The following is an 18,223-nucleotide window of genomic DNA, read 5'->3' on the forward strand; positions in this document are numbered from 1 at the left end:
GAACTAAACTTGTCGGGAAGCTCACGCGCTGGAGTCACATGCTCCAGCCAGCCCGCGCGCTGGTACAAGAAGTGCGGGAAAACGGAGTGCGCACGCGCTGTCGGAGCCCGAAAAGCGCGGTAAAAAAAAAACAAAAACAAAAGAGACAGACGTGACAGGAAAATATAAGGGGGCAGTCACCATTTGTTGTCCCTCATTACAGGTGGGATCAAAGGACGGTGAAAAGAGGTTGCAATCCTAATAATGAGGGTTGGCAGGTTGTGTGTGTACTCCTTTACACTGCCAGTACATAAACTGCACGCTTTGCTCTGGCAGAAAACAAGTGTAACACACTTGTAACACGCTTATAGAGCCTTTTCTCTGGTCCCATCCCCATACTGTAACCTGGTAGGCGTGAGAATTCAGTGTCCCTCGCAAGTGGTGGTGAAATAGACATTATATTAAATAAAACATACTGTGAGCAAGATGAGAAGTGAGGGGAATCTGAGGCATTTGTTTTAAATACAAATGAAATTTGTATTTAAAACGAAGAGTCTAAAATACTATCAATTATCCATTTACAGTATTACAATGTATTAACAATGAAGGATTCCCATCTCTCTTTGAGCTGGTAGCACTACATCTTCAAACCTCACTTTTGTTGACTTGTATCAGAAAACGCGCAGTGATCTACGGTGGGAAAAGAATGGAGGTACACACGTATTAATGCAAACATTGCTAAGGTTCACTGTATGTTAATTGGCAGAACTAAAGTAACTTTTGGGTACACAGCCCCTTCCTCAGGCAGAAGCCGCCTGGCTTATTTTGCATCAATACTTGTGTGCCTCCATCCTTTTTCCACAGTATATATCACTATCGGCCTCTATTTGGAACATAGGGGCAGGGATGGGCCAGATTGCACCTAGGTTTATCCTCTTCTTGTTTCTGTACTAATTTAACATTCAGTGTAACAATAAGCAAAATCAACAAATGTATTGTACAATGAAAATGATAAAAACATTAGAACAGGAGTGGCCAACTCCAGTCCTCAAGGGCCACCAATCAATCAGTGGCTCAGTCATAATGACCATGAGCCAATTGAGCCACCTGTGCTGAAGCTGGGATATCCTTAAAACTTGACCTGTTTGCGGAGGGGGGTTGAGGACTGGAGTTGACCACTCTTGCACTAGAATATAGGGAAAAATAAATCTCATCGACCATTTTTTAATTGAGAATTATATATAACCAATATGTTCAATAATTATCTATTTTTTGCATGTAATTACACTTCCTAGTGCTAGATCTAGATACCTTTTCAGCTCTTCAGAAATATCTGCTTGGGATATTTTTTTTCTTCTTTTAGGGATAAAAGGTTACCACATCCGGCATAGGGTTAAACCCATGCATATTGTATGAGTTTAAAGGAGAGATAAAATAAATACACATTAAAAAAATGAATATTTTGCTAAGCAAAAAAAAAAAAACAGTAAATATTTGTAACGTTTTCTTGTCACTATACTCAGTATAAAAAATGAAACCTAAATATAAAGTTGGGTACTGAATATTTTTTTTTTTTTAATTAATAACTTTCCATGCGTTTATCTGGAAAAAAAAGAAAAGGTTTTTTTTTTTGGGGGGGGGGGGGTGTTAGGGTTTGCACTTTGTAACTTTGTGCCCTCTTCCACTTTGCAGAGTGAAGATGGCGTATCGCACCTCCCATCAGGGATCTGTCAGCATTTCCGACCTGCACCCTAATCTCTCCCGCCCCGTAGGTATCAGGGACGCTGTTATCGCTCTCGGATCCAGCACCAACCCATCCGCTTTCATGGATCCCCTCTCCACGGGCCACAATCGGCCTCATTGTCAGCAGCGTGTCTTCCCCCGGAAAGCGATACGAACGCGCCCCCAAATCACAATGCTCTAATTGTTAACCGTTCTTGATTTACACTGCAGGGGATGAAAACCGATGCTGTCCAGGTCCATGTCATGGTGCCCGGGACGGGACCTATTGACTAACCATCTCTTTGTTGGCGCACATGAGAGGCCCCATTGTATCTGCCTGATTACACGCTGAATAGATAATTGCTCAGACCCGGCAGAGTAAAAATCATAATGCAGCAGGGGACGTCTGGCATTTTCTCCCCTTGACGGCAAAATTTGAGCTGTTATAGCTGTCCCTAGTAATTTTCCTCAATGGTTTTGTGTGTTGCAGGAACATTAAATCCCCGCACGGCCTGTTTATTTTTTTATTCTAGGTTAGTGGATGCGGCAATAGACTTAGTCCTGCTGTGTGTGCCTGTCTCAGGCAATGAAAGAGCGTATCATAAACAAGGCCAGACGGGGTTTTTTTTTTTTTGTAACAATCCTTCATTTTACGTGCACTGACACTTACCATTTAGTTGCGTCTTTTTTGCAGAGACTTCCATGCCATTCCATGTGTGTGTGTGTGTGTGTATATATATATATATATATATATATATATATATATATATATATATATATACACACACACACACTAACATTATTCTTTGTAGATTTGATATACATTTTTTTGCCCTAATATGAAAGTTGTTGTGGACAACACTGTTTTTGTTGTTGTTGTTTTTTTTAATGTAAATGCTTTCATGCTTCAAGTTTCCATTACGTCTTTTGATGAGTTCTCATGGTAGTCAAATAAATGATATTGCAAACTTAACACCAAAAAACTCAACGCTACTCTGCTACAGGAATAGTGCAGCTTCTATACGTTTGCTGAACGACTTATATTTAAAAAGAAAAATATGTGCAAAATAAAATATCCAAATTCTGTTCAAGTAAGGACCTAATGGTTTACAATAGTTTATCAAGCATGACAAATATGCATATTTACTTATTGCGTTTTTTTGTCACTTTTGAATTTAAAAATAATTACTAAAGAATAGTAAATACTACAGAGGTTTCAGTTGACATGATTTTCTGCCCATTTTATAAATATAACACCATACAATGTGAGACCCAATGGATAAGAATGATTATAAATATGGGGACGTAATACACCACAAGTGTCTTACAGGGACTTATTGGATCCCTACATTTATTGGAAGATGTGCCCCTAGAATCAAACATGCTTTTCTGGACAATCTGTCTACACATGCAGCAATCGTTATTGCTTCCGCTAACGCGATGCATTGCGTCAACGTGGTATGATTTTTCACACAAAATGTAATGCAGCTCTATTTATTTTCGTCATCATGACATTTCCCCACAATATTTACTGCTATTTTTTGACGCAATCAATCATGTTAACAGGAGCTACAACATCTGCTACATCTGTATCTCAGTCTTGAAAATGTTAATACTTATTAAGCAGAATGAATGGAAACACGGTTTACATCTCTCAAATACTGAACTATTTTTTTTTTTAAAACATACGTTGGATTACTACCTCATTTGCTTTTGTATAGTTATATATTTTTGTTGGTGGCAAGAGTCTACACCCCACTAGTAATAGTTAAGAACCCTGGGGGCCACGTAGCACCACACTTGCTTTTCTTGTATTTCTCCATGCAAAAGCGACATAAACTGCAATGAGAGTGAGCGTTGTCACATTGGTGACCTTATTATGTTTTACCATGCTGTTGTGATATCACCTTCTGCCATGTTACACAAAACTACATTAAAAGAGCAATTCCTTCTCTGGGCCATCCCTTTTTTTTTTAATGGATGGGAAATAGGGGGTTGCTGGAGCTGAACCTCGTTAATTTCACCTCCAGGGACCCCCTGCTTATTTGGAAAGGTGCCGCTGGTACTTCCTTGTACTTAAATCCCATACGTCGCAAGTTCCAATAGGAAGAGGCTTTCTATTGACTTGCGTGACGTCGGAGATTTAAACCTCCATTTTGTTTCCCCTGGAGGGTACGGTACTGGTGGTACCTACAGTGCTAAGTATCTTATAAGATGAAAATGGCTTCATAATTCCAAGGAGTAGGAAGAATTAACTGCATCTATAACATTCTCTGCATGCTAATTGTACGACAGCCTAGTGTCCTAGTGTTTTAAATCTCTGGGTGTGATCTAAATAAGTAATGTTTCCGTTATTCTATTTACATGTTAGAACCATTTACAGTGCCATCTGAAAACTTTACACACAACTAAAAATTACCAGAGGGACACAGGAAATTAGAACAGTTAAATAAACTACAGCCAATGAAGCTAAGTTATTTTGCTCAATTTAATGATTAAGTGAAACAAGGGGAAAAATGTCTATATCGTGTTACGTTTTGCAACTGTCAGCTTTTGTGCTTATAGTTTGTAATAGTTTCCATAAAATCTTAATACTACATGCTACAAATTTATAGGCTTGGGCGGAACAAACATAGTTGCATAATTGCTATTCAGAAATATGTGTATTTTAACTAGTAAAGTACAAGGCCATGAAATCTAATTTTCTAAGTACATCTGTGTTTTATTTGTGTATACCGTAACTTTTTTTTATTTTTTCAGAGCATAATAGGCATAGTAATTGGGAAAACAGATGTCAAAGGATTTCCAGACAGAAAAAGTTAAGCCTGTTTTATTATTTGTAGAAAGTTTTAAGGGTTTCATGCCACTGTAATATTTTCTATTTTTTTATGGCATTAGAGTGGTGTAAATGATGGATTTTAATTAGTGTCTGCAAAGGACCTCATTCTTTTAATACGTTATTCTCAAACACTGCAGCACTTACAGACTTATAATCATGTTTTTGTTATGTGTCTATATATTTTCATGATAAAAAGGAACTTTGTGGGTCCAATTAAAATACAGCACAAGTTTGAAAATGACAAATTATGGGTCTCTCTGACTTAAAAAAAAAGTTGCAATACATTCAAAACCCTATATGTGTTTAAAAAAAATATATATATATATTAGTTGTGTAATATTAGGCCGCGCTTATAGTGACGGCGACGCTGACATCACGCTGCGGTCGCTGGAAAAATCAAGTAGAAGAACAATGTTCAAATATAGTGCTCAAGTGACATGCTCTGTAATTAACAATGATTTCTTGATTGAAGGAAATAGGCTGGGTATAAGGTATATGATTGAGTGAGGTATATATGGGTGCGTGTGTAGTCTGTGACCTGAATAAATGTCCTGGTGAGTGTGGGTGATGGAGATATATGAGCCCCACCCCCTCACTGCCAATGTGGACTGGTACTGACACTTATATAAACACACCAATAAAATACCTCTATGTACTGTTTGAAGGTACAACTCACGTGACCTTGCCCATTGTGCCTTCTGGAAAGCGTGCTCCTGCTTGTAGAAATGATTCGGGTAGCCACAGATGTAGAGGTGCAGCGCACAGCGATAAACTGGATCCACGGGACAGCAGCAGTATAATGAAAATAAAAGTTCTTTATTGAGAAGTCATGGTGCAGACAGGTATGGGTGCAGGAAAAAACCTCTGTCTCTAACGCGTTTCACGCCTTGCTGGCGCTTCGTCGGAGAGTACCTTTTATTTTCATTATACTGCTGCTGTCCCGTGGATCCAGTTTATCGCTGTGCGCTGCACCTCTACATCTGTGGCTGGAAAAATCAAATTGAAGTAACTTCCAGCGATCGAGACCAATCCGTCGCGCCGTCTCGTCGCTCCTACTATAAGTGCACGTGACAACTTCAATACATTTGTTTTGAAGCGACGTCGCTGTCGCTGGCTCTATAAGCGCAGCCTTAGATAATGTGCATTTTTTTATCCCCCACACACGCACACGCGCGCGTGCTTTCTATGCTCTTTTTAATGAGTTATAATGTATTACGCTTCCTTGGGTTGCTATAGCAACCATTTACATAGGGACAGCACTCCCTCATTTGAAATAGGTGGCCATTGAGTGAACCCGGGGAAGCAGGATCTGTGCTGATCGATCGCGGGTGAACGGATCAATCGGCAGCTTAGATAATTACATTTCCTTACAGCTAAGCAACTGTTGCATTTATTAAAAAAGCTAAATCATGGGAGGAAAAAAAATGTAACCTGTATTGCCATTTGTATTTCCTTTGGGTCTACTGCTAAATGCCAAATCATTTCACAACCATTTTCTGAATCATTTAAATCCAGACACACACTTTTGTGAGATGAATTCTGATTTAAAACGAAAGGGAGGTGGGTATATCAGTTACAGACCCGTAACTCATTATTTCCAAACTTTTGTCACAGTCGCAGACGCAAAAAGTTCCCTTAAAAACACTTAATTTTTTATATTACAAGCTTCCATGTTTTTTGTTGTGAGGTCTCCAAAGCTTATTTACAAACAACTATATGAAGGAAGAACTATCGTTTTGAGCCATAGAAAGAAACCAGAACCTGTAGCAAATCCACAACTTTGCTTAGTGCTCTTTATGCTTCTATAGTCTTCGTAACTAATATCATACGCACAGATTAGCCTGGTGCAATACGCTGCAAAATACAGTAATTATGGCAGGGGTGGGCAATTCCAGTCCTCAAGACCCCCCAACAGGTCAGGTTTTCAGGATATCCCTGCTTCAGCACCGGTGGTGCAGTCTTCGACTGAGCCACTGATGAAGCCACCAGTGCTGCAGCAGGGATATCCTTAAAACATGACCTGTTGGGGGTGTTGAGGACTGGAGTTGAGAACCCCTGAATAATGGGGTATATTAACTATGGGCTAATGAAATCTTAATGTGAAAAAGTGCCACTTTGATTAATTGAGTTGTTTAACTTGAGTCTATCTGCTTAGATATTGGATCAGAAAGGTACACGTTCAGTTTCACCATAAGAGATTCCCCAGCCTCCTTCATCAATGCATCTTCCTGGGGCGGGGAGGAATACATCAAATCTCTTTCTGACAGCTTCCGGGTCGGTGACTGTGGTATGTTACAATATGTTTGCGACATTCATTTTTTTATACAAACCTGGTTATTTAGGAATTATACAAATTAAAATGTTATGGCAGGCGTTCTCAACTCCAGCCTTCAAGATCCCCCAACTGGTCAGGTTTTAAGGATATCCCTGCTTCAGCACATGCAGCTTAATCATACTGATTGAGCCACCTGTGTGATGCAGGGATATACTGAAACCCTAACATGTTGGGGGGTCTTGAGGGCTGCAGTTGAGAACCCCTGGGTTAGGGTATGGAAAAACTGGCTAAATAAATAAGTTAGTCTACTAAAAATGTAATTCTACATTGTCAGGGTTCTACTCTGTTTAGACTGTAATAAGGGCATGTGTTTCATTTGTATATATAATTTATATATATATATATATATATATATATATATATATATATATATATATATATATAGATAGATATATAGATATATATATATTTATCATTTAAAAAGTAAAAAAGACAAGTGATTCTGTTAAATTTGCAATTTTCCTTCAGTTATAATTGAAAATCCTCTTGTGCAAACAAAAGATGTAGAGAAAGAAGAAAAATTTAATCCTTCAACACCAAGGTAAATGATAAACTTCCTGCTCTAAATGCTCACAGTAAATATTTCATGTAACGTGCACTTTACATTGCAGCTGATTAACGGCATTTTATAACATCTCATAGATTGGAAACATATGATAACTGTCTCTTGAAAATACCAAGCCTATAATATATATTTTATTTTAAGGGGAACAGAAATGATAGATCACATTATGTATGTTATAACTAATTAATGCTAGTTTGCAGGTGGGACTGATAAGACAGTGTTTCTAACAAGTGTGGGCTGCGCTGTTTTGACACAACACATGAGTTAATATTGTTGGAACCCATACCACAAACTGAACTATATTTCTAGCTATTACAGGTTATTAATCAGTGAGGTTCATTCCTTAGTCAAGATTTGCTCAAGCTATGAAGTGGACAACACCCTACTCTCTCTGTTGCATCTTCCTACTAAAGATCCCCAAGATTACTATTCATTGGGTGATATTGTTGCAAATGGTCAGAGCCTAAATGGGAAAATTATTAATGTTCTTGCAGCAGTAAGATCGGTAAGTTCATGTCCCCTTTGCAATTACTCTATTTTCAACACTAGAAAATTGCTATAATTAAAAAGGAGGGAATTATTATTTTTTTAACTGTGTTAGGGTATATTCTTTGCAGCATTTTTTTAATTTCAGTTTATGCATTTGATAAATTAAATCTTAGCTCCAACTGCTTGTTGCATTAACAAACAGAAAGGTATGATTGTTTGGTAACTGTGTAATATTTTACTGTATTCCCAAATGAAACATTCATTTTGAAGAGTAACCTTTGACTTTGGTTAGGTTGTATGGGCTCTATGTATCAAAGGCAACATTCATAATTTTGTTATAACACACTGAAATACAATTTAGGACATTTTGACGCAGCCGTTTTGCCATCGCAGGTAATGTGTCCCTTAACCCTAATAACCTTAACCTAAAAACCTTACCCCGTTAACCTGTTATCCTAAATACCCTAACCGTAACTCCTTACGCTAAAAACCTTAACCCTTACCTTCTTACCCTAAAAACCTTAACCCGTTAACTTAAAAACCTTAACTTTAAGTACTTACCTTAAAAACCTTACCCTGTTACTCTAAAAACCCTAACCTTATTTGTCCCTTGACCCCATAAATACCCTTAACCCCTAATCCTAACGCTAAAAGAAACGGCTGCATCTAATAGTCTCATTCCACTGAGATATTCTTGCGCCAGGCAGCATATATGTAGTAATGTTAGCTCTGCCACTTTCGGGTTCGTGTGCGTCTGCCTGTGACAGTCTGAAGGAATATCTATACAGATATTCTTTCAAAGAGTAACTATTTTGAAATCAATCGCAAATTCACAGGGGACAGCAAAGATACTAGAGGTTTGTGGAGTGTACAGCTTCCTCCTGGGTCTGCATACCCAGCTGTACACTCCAAAAAACGTGAGTATCTTCGCTGTAGCTTGTGAATACAACACTACTGCAATTGATTTCAAAATAGTTACTCTTTGAAAGAATATCTGAATTTTAATTGTTTGATTTATTCCGGTAAAAGGAAACAGGCCAGAAGAAGAGCCACATTGTGGCTCGAAAACGATTCCCCCCCCCCCCAAGAGGAAAAAGCGTACGCTCCATGTGTAAAACCAATAAGACAATTTAATTAACTGGACAAATCTAAAATCATTGCACTCACAAACGCCGGAGTATGGCTCGCATTGTATGAGATATAGCCATGCTCCGTCACTGCAAGTAGGAACAATTCAGATCTCCCGTCGCACACCAGGACGTCCGCTGTTGATCTGGGACCTAGAGTGGGTGGCACCACCTCACGAAGGAGTTCTCCGGCAACACAGTATGCTCTCCGACTCGTCCACGTGATGACGTAAGAGTGCGTAAAAACAACAGCGTCCCTACGCGTTTTGTCGTCACTCACGACTTCGTCAGGGGGATTTGCCATATAGGAAATTGGTTACTTCATATAGTCTCTAGTAACCCAGGTGAATATGGGCAGCAGTCCCAAACATTTAGCAATTAAAGAGACATTCACAGCAATTCATATACATATTCATATTCATATACAAGTACAAGCCCATTTATACAATATAACAAATATGAAGAAAGAAATGTGAAAAGAGAACAACATTGAAACACACACAATATCTTCCATTTTTATATATAGAAACCAATATTGAAAATACAATTAGTGAGATGTTTATTACACAGATAATATCACCCGATCAATAACAAACTACTACAGTCTATTTGAAGGCTACATATTTGCAGGACTATAGAGCCACCCATAAATAAGGCTATAGATGATGAAAATAGGTCAGATATTATAGATATTAGAGAGTCATGTTTGAATTTAATATATATGATAAGCCCATGCCAACATTGGGAACATATGAGATGTATAATAATACAATAATACAATGTTGTCATGGTCTTCCTGAGGTGGTGAATGCATGATAGTGATAAAAGGCGCTAACTACAGTATAATTACTAAAATAAATATTGTGATATACATGTGCAATAATAAAAAGGATACTGATAACCAGCTCAAACCCTCTGGTGGATCCTGTCTTCACTGGCTCCAAAAACTTGAATGGTATTCTTGTAATCCGGGGGGAGCATATCGGCCGGAAGAGAATGGAAAAAAACAACTACTGAGTGTAGATGGTACAGCAATATAGAGATAAAGCGATAACTTGGCTCTATGGATATCCTACTTACAGGATTCCAATAAAAAACAGGCACTGGAATGAGGTGAGGATATGTAGATGTGGTAAGCTTCTCAATGTGCCCCTCAGTAAAGCAGATGGTAGCACTCGAGAGAGAGAAAGAACTAATAGTGCAGATCAGTATGATACACACAGCTTTATGGCAATGGGTAAAAATGAACACTTCCAATAGTGCTATAACCTTCTCACCACCTCCCTGCAGGGGGGATGGTACAGCTGGTTAGCCTTGCTGTGTGTGCTCTGCTCTTCCGCTTCATCGCGCCGTTTACTCTGTGACATCACTTCCCCTGGCTCCAAAGTGCTCCGCGAACATAGGATGAATCCAACTGGCTCAGGAACTCCTCCTCAATGCATTTCGCCAACCTTGTAGGGTCACTGGCTTCGTAAAAAAAAAACGGACAAAGATAGGACATAACTCTTCCACTCACACATATCACGCCCACTGCTGCGCTTTTTCAAGGAGTGTCCTCCTTGAAAAAGCGCTGCAGTGGGCGTGGGAGGAGTAGTTATGTCCTATCTTTGTCCGTTTTTATGTAGCTGAATAAATGGATTTTAAGTTCTAAATCAGCTGGTGAGTTTGCAACATTTTTTCACTCGGAGCGGAAGTCACATCGATCTTTCTTTTCTGCTGAATCTACTCTGATGGACGGACGCCACCGGGGGTATAGGAAGCTGAGTTCTGACTCATTCAGACTCGCAGCGTGGAAGGAGAGGCGAGGAGTTGTTTCCTAGTGAGTGCGTGACTCCACATCACAGCGGGCCAGGAGAGACGGGATAAGAGGACTATCATAGCATCTATAGGGGTACACATATTAGTGGGGATCACCCGCTCTGTGTAAGCACCCCGCTACATTTGCACTATCATTACCCCCACCTTATGTCTCTCCATCTCCTAGCACTGGATACATTACTTCCACAACCCGGAACAAGCTCCAGCTTTATATATTTTTTATTGTGAATTATTCTTCTTACTACATTCCTAGAGCTGATATTCGGTTTAATTTTCAATGATTACATTGTCGTATTGGTTTTACACATGGAGCGTTCGCTTTTTCCTCTTGATTGATAGATTTCGTGATAGGAAGTGGTTGTTCCTTGAAAAAGCTGCCCGGATCTTCTGAAGACTTTACCCGTAGTTCTATATTACTTGATTATTGTTATGATTTCTTGGACTTTTTAATACCTTTCATACAGCCCAACCAATTTATTGAACAAAGTTTGCCCATTCATTAGCCATTTTCCTCATACCAGGCCATCTCCTGGTTTGTTTATCTTGGCTAATTTTCACTATTATGGCTAGATGTTGTTCTTGCCTAGTACACCTAAATTACACTTTATATTGAGTAGTTAGTTACATGTGCTATTCCGTATCCAATTAATATTGGCCCCCTGCAGACGCACTTACTAGAATTCCCTCCTACTGTCTCTATACGTTCTCGTACCTACCAATTAGATTGTAAGCTCCTCGGAGCAGGGACTCCTCTTCCTTTATGTTACTTCTATGTCTGAAGCACTTATTCCCATGACCTGTTATTTATATTATTTGTTATTTATATGATTACAACATGTATTACTACTGTGAAGCTCTATGTATATTTATGGCGCTATATAAATAAAGACATACAATACTGTCTGCTTATCTTTCTCTGTTATATATACACATATATATATAGCCTTTTACCCACCACTATTTTGGGGGTTTTGCAACTCATAATAAGTACCATATTCTTTAAGACTATTTCATGACTATTTTCTGCATCTGCCTATTCATTATGAATGTATAAGAACGCAAGAGCGTACACCTCATTGTATATACGTTATTTGTCTAGCTTTATTTGTATATACTTTATTCACACCTTCTATGGATATGTCGTTTTCGGGATTTAGTATCAACATACACCTTATAGGTGAAGTTCTTAGGATTTTTTCTTTCTGCATTTGATTTTGTTTCATGGGCTGATAGGAACTCTCAGCAAATGCTATAGTATTTAATTTGTGTGCTTTTTAACTGTTATATGACCATTTCTGTGGTCCATTACGATTGATTAAAGATCATTACCTTATTTCACACTATGTAATGTCTAATGAACTTTACATTGAGTTTTTGTAAAGCTTATTTTTTTTTAATAGCTGATGCAAAAACAGCATCAATCCAATGCAGCCTTTGCTAATTATTTATACAATATTCCATTATTTTATTGTGTGTTCTCTTCCAATCAGGTTGGAGAATTAAAGAATTTTACCACTTCCGATAGGAGAAGAGGTCAGAGATGTGAAGTGAAGCTGTTTGATGATGTAGTTGCTTCATTTGGAATGATATGGTAAAGAAGAATGATTTAAAATGATAAATATATTCCTAACTATATAGGAACTAGAGTTATCACTATTCAATTGGGTTGAGAGTATATAAGTTCTGTAGCTTGTAGAGTTTAATAGTGATAATATACCTGTTTTAAACTGTGAGCTTTGAAGCATTTTCTAAGACTTCCGAAAGGGAGAAATAATAAAATATAAAAAATAAAAAACACCGCCTGCGCATGAGAGAATGGAGACTAAAATTGTTTGGGAAAAATGTGGGGGTCAGAATTTTAGAAATGAAAATATCCGTGAATTTACCTGGAAAGTACAGTGCTTTCCGTCACTGTATCACAGGACCAGGAAGCAAAAAGATTGCAGGATATAGCAAGCGTGCCAGTCGGGCAGTTGTGAGTTATACATTTATAATATTGATTTAATATTTATTTGAAGATAAGAGGGTTGACGTGGTTAACTCCTGATGAATAGATGACAAGCACATATTAGAATATGCCTATTTGGATTTTGATACAATATTGGATGAATAATTAATACATAACTGATAGATAATGAATGGTGTTATTGCTGGCTTTATTATAAACACATTTTTTTTTTAACATCTAGCTGGGATAATGAATCTATTCAATTGGCACAGACCTGGGTACCACGACAAACAGGTATCTTGCACTAAACGTTTTCGGTTTCTTTTCCGCGTTTCTTGATCCCTGATTAGATAATCCCCCCAGGACAGGGCTTTAACTGGCTATTAATGCCCCGGGTGCAGAGTTCCTTTAAACCACCCAGGTGATCCGGATCCTCTTCTCGTTGGTTCCCTCCGCGGCTGGCCCTTGCCCGCTCATTCCCTCCCTGGGCAACCACTTATTTTTCTCAAGGAAGCTGTTAGTTTTGTGCTGAGTCTGGTGAGGTCACCCTCGCCCCTGTCTCCGGCTTCTTCTCTCCCTGCGGCCGGGAAAGCTGCGTAAGCTATTATTCCCCTGGGAGAGAAGGTGACATGGTCCATGGTGTAATCGCTCAACTAGGGCTCCACACGCTGACCAAGTTGGGCGTCATCGCCGCTGTCTCTGTGGTCCAGGAGGCAAAGAAAGCTCAGATGACATGTCAGATTCCCTGCCCTCTCCTTCCTGTGCCTTGGCTGCGGTGTGTATGTCAGCCACAGCTCTGCCACGGTTTTCCCTCAGCACGGCTAACCCCCAGCCCTCATCGGCCACAAACACTCAAGTGCCGAGGAAAAAATGAGAGCTCCCAAGAGAATAAGTGCCTCATCCCCACATTTTATTAAAGTCGTCATTTAATTTGATTAAAGTTGGAGGAGTGGCTGGAGGAGAGGCATAGCGAGTAAAGGCACTGATTCTGAAAATAATGACAATTGAGCCTGGTTCAAATCCTGGTGTCAGATCTTTGCGACTTTGGGCAAGTCGTTTTATCTCCCTGCGCCGCCGGCACCAGAAAATAGATTGTAAACTCTGGGAATCACATGCAGTAGCGAATTTCGCATTAGGCCCGGGACTAGGGCGGCAAAATTTTGGGGTGGCAAAAATGTTAGCCCTCATATACTTTGCTGCACTCTCGGGCCTTTCAGGAATGGGAAGTCATTTTATCTGTTGCGGCTGCCTCCTTACCTGCCGCCCTGCTTCTCCTTGTGAACCGCAGCATCAAATAACGCCGCGGACGTCACCAACGTGAGACGTGACATGGGTCTCGTTGCCATGGCAACGTGACGTCGCAGCGCCAAATTACTTCACGTTACCAGGGCAATGTGCGCCGCGCAATGTCACGTTGGTGACGTTCACGGCATCATTTGACGCTGCGGTTCAGAAGGAGAAGAAGGGCGGCAGGTAAGGAGGCGGCCGCAACAGCTGTGCCTAGGGGCAGCGGATTTTGAAATCCGCCGCTGATCACATGTATGGCTTTGGTGAGGCGTCAAAAATTCTGTGCATTACTAGGAGATTACTGCCCAGAATTTTGACCAATCAGAAAGCAGCATTTTATTAATGCCCTCCTTCTGAGCCTGTAATGTTGTATGTAACTATTTTTTAATTGCATATTACGAAAATAAGTTGAATGCTAATGTCAGCGCTTTACTGGCCATTTTGATCCAGACCCTCCTGGGAAAATAGAATGTTAGGGTTCTACTAATTAAACAAACATTGATTAATTAAATCATTATGTTAGTACCCAAATAAATCATGTGAAACAATGCCATTTTCTTTGTGTAGTCATATTTGCATCTGACATCCGAATAAATTATGATGCCTTCCGAAATACTATGGTTGCAACTGTTGTGTCGAAAACTCTTTTCACAACTAACCCAGGTAGGCTTTCGCAAACTGTTATTTTATCTATTTGTTTTAAATTACACATTTTAGTTAAATGTTTATAGATAAACACTTTTTAAAGACAAGTCAGTCGGCAGAGCTTAAACCAGACCCGGTAAATTTTGGTTTAAGATTCAACATTTTTGGATTTTCTTTGTCAAGTCTGTTGAGAGCTCAGGTGCAAGACCTTAAGTATTATTGAATGTTTGCATTTAAAAATATAAAGTAGGCAAATATATTGTTGCAAACCATTTAAAAATATATATTTTCTACCAGCTAATATAATATTCACCTTGTACTTTTTTTTTAAACAAGATACACAAGAATCCAGAGCACTCTTAAGCTATGCTAGAGATTGCACACAAAGTGGAGCCTTTTTTGAAGAAAACGAGGAATTGTCCAAAGATTCAGTAAACTGTAAGTGGAATATGTGTGAGAAATAAAAAAGGCTACTTGTGCATGCCATTACATAACCTCACATTGTTACCTTGGCTATGCACATTTACAAGTCGGATTTATCAAAGTTTGAATCACTGGTTTAGTACAGGGGAAAGGCCATTACTCAATATGCAGTGAAGCTGCTTCTCTGTGCTTGAGAACAAATCCACTCCCATCAAGGGAATGAGGCTGACATCTTAATTCTAAATATTGAATTATGGCCACAGTACCCAATCGTAGAAAATGTACTTTGATTTTCAGTGTAAAAAGGCTGATAGCTAGAGTACAGTTTCTATGAATGTCCACCACAAATAATTACTTTGAAATTCTGCAGGTCACATTTGTAACATGGAATTTGTATTTTTGATATTAATCAATTTACTGCATAGCTTTTAAAACCAAGGTATTGTGGTGCCATTATATGCGAGCAGGATGTAAAATGCTTTGTGCTGAATAATGCCTCAAACTTCTGCTGCAGTTTTACACATTGGATCCTCTTTAGGACAGTGCATCAGTGGGGATATTTTGACTAGTATGCACTCTACAAACTGGTTAAAAAATGTCAGTGCTGACAAGAGCTGATTTGCTGCAGCTGCAAAACAATTATTGGGTAAAACCCGTTGCACACTAATTTAAACTCTTTATCCTTTCAGTAATTTGTATCTTATTTCCATACGTTACAACTACTGTATGGGTAAATCGCTGCATGTGACATTAAGTAGACCAGTTTGTGCAGACACAAACAATTATGTGTTTGAATTGCTTTAGATACGATTACCTTAGTATTCTTAATTTACAGTCTTCTTTATCATTTTAGCTATTTACTTTTTTCCATAGTTTTTTGGCCTCACTTACTGATGTTTTTATATGACTACTACCTCCAGACTGATATAATTTCCTTCTGTTTAATCATGGAGCTTTGTTGTATTTCAGTTATATATGATAAAGCATTTTTTGTATAACAACAATATACGTAAACATAATAATCTTTTTACCTCTAGTGGAGTCTATAAATGATGTATACACAGTCCAACAAATAAAAGAAAGAGCTGCACATGGTTTAGAAAAGAATAATCCACTCTATGGGATTGTTTTTGCTTATATTTCTACACTGAATGTTGATTCTGATGTTGGCAAAATTATTAGAAATAGATGGTAAGACTATCATTCTATTATTGTATATTTATTTTAGTGTTGTTCTTATTAAGTCGCTTCTTAAATTCAATGTAATAGTGTATAAATGCAGAAGCATACTGTGGATGTTCATGTTCACCATTTCAATATTTATCTTAATTTTTGTTTTACCCTATGGCATTAACAGAAGATTTGCTGAGCTAAGCAGATTATGAAGACTTTTTTTTTGGGGGGGGGGGCGAGGGGAGGGGGGGTTGGGTCACAAACCCCATCCATATAATTTTGCCACATTAAGGACTTTAGAACAAAGACATTAAATACATTTATCAAAGTCTGCAGAATAGAACATTTCTACTGAAAGCAATGGCAATTTTTTGCTTTTATAAATCTGGTGCAGTATTTTTTACTCAGTTTTGCAGCCGGAATCCTTTGATAAATTAATTCAAGTAAAATGTAATAAATGGTATTAAAAGTCAGATTTGGTTAAAAGTGTCCAAATTATGTAAGACAAAGTAGTAGAGTAAGACCATCTTGGTATATGTATGGTCTAGTGACAGAGGCAGATTCCAAATACTGTGATAACTACAATATTTTAAAAATAGCGTATTCCAGAACAAAAGTCCAGTATCAGGGCACCAGAAAAAATAACAATAAATGTGGGTAACAAAGATAAATGTTTTAGCCCAAGCAAATGTTTGCTATGTTGAATTCGGATAATAGTTGATACCAGAGGTAAGTGGTGTGGTCATATAATTGATATGCAGTAGGAATAACTCCTATTGAGGAAAAGGCACATGTCCCACGATGTTACCGGCTGTGATACAGGGGCAGATCTCAACGGGCTAGGGTCTAGTAAGCTGCGATTTAGGTGAATAAGTCAATAAGGAAATCGGGTACTCGCGACCTCCACAAGATAGCTTCCACGAGTCCCTGGCATTGGCATGCACACGTCAGAGGAAAGCAAGTAGCCGGATGTACGGCTGGATCACAGAGCAAAAAATGTATTAATCTACCATAACAATACAATACAAATCACCTTCCAGGAATGGTAGAGAACACTCTAACGCATTTCGCGCTGTTTGTGCTTTGTCGAAGACTGACCGTCCTAAAACGCGAAACGCGCTAGTGTCCTCACCATTCCTGGAAGATGATTTTTATTGTATTGTTATGGTAGATTAATAAATGTTTTGCTCCGTGATCCAGCCTCCCTCCGTTTTTTGCGGTTGTGCACCGCTCCTTTCTTCCCTGATTGGAGTACAGCCGGATATTTAAAAAATATGTTGGGTTTAGAGTAATGTACGACTAGAATTTTTTTTTAAATGGACTATAGAAGAGTTTGTTTATATATTATTATTATTATTATTTTGGCGCACTGCAGCAACAGTAAATATTCAAAATGAAAACCTGACTTTTAGGGAGGCCCAAAACAATAGCAAGAACGCACATTTAGTAGCGATACCGCTCACACATGGACCAGGTCCTCATCATTTTGCTGGACTAAAGATCATCTTCATTAAGTGTCTGCCTCCAGGATCCCTATTAATAGAGCTTCAAATGCATTTTAGAGTCCAAAAAATTACAATAGTTGAAGACTTCAAAGACGTGGTACCCGAGGGAGTCAAAATAAATATAAAATATTTTATTGTAAACACATTAAAACTTCATAACGGAGGCCTGTTATGTGGAAATTATGATGCTTAACTTCAACTCCACTGATTTTCATTAAACTCGCTGCTGTTTTTGTAGGAAAAATAGATGCTGGAACTCTGAATAAAGAAAACATTTATTTATGTCAAAACTGCAATAAATGTTACAGTTTTATTAAGGGAAAGGTGACAGAAAAAGCATAGAGCCTCTCCATATGATTTCTTCAGCA

At 38.5% G+C, this 18,223-nt stretch overlaps 1 protein-coding gene across 4 annotated transcripts in view; it reads left to right on the forward strand.

Moving 5' to 3' along the window:
* The window catches only part of MEIOB (meiosis specific with OB-fold), a 24,453-nt gene continuing 6,230 nt past the window's right edge, over window positions 1-18,223 (forward strand). The window contains exons 1-11 of one of the 4 annotated variants that reach the window (XM_075565758.1): window positions 1-119; window positions 1,672-1,747; window positions 4,462-4,519; window positions 6,696-6,827; window positions 7,344-7,416; window positions 7,750-7,945; window positions 12,365-12,465; window positions 13,064-13,116; window positions 14,677-14,772; window positions 15,091-15,192; window positions 16,215-16,368. In XM_075565758.1, coding sequence (XP_075421873.1) covers window positions 1,679-1,747; window positions 4,462-4,519; window positions 6,696-6,827; window positions 7,344-7,416; window positions 7,750-7,945; window positions 12,365-12,465; window positions 13,064-13,116; window positions 14,677-14,772; window positions 15,091-15,192; window positions 16,215-16,368 — 1,034 coding nt within the window. In that variant the 5' untranslated portion in view covers window positions 1-119; window positions 1,672-1,678. The other 3 variants (XM_075565756.1, XM_075565757.1, XM_075565759.1) reach the window with 3 other exon arrangements.

This window comes from Ascaphus truei, chromosome 11 (genome assembly GCF_040206685.1).
Source record: "Ascaphus truei isolate aAscTru1 chromosome 11, aAscTru1.hap1, whole genome shotgun sequence".
Taxonomy (NCBI): Eukaryota; Metazoa; Chordata; class Amphibia; order Anura; family Ascaphidae; genus Ascaphus; species Ascaphus truei.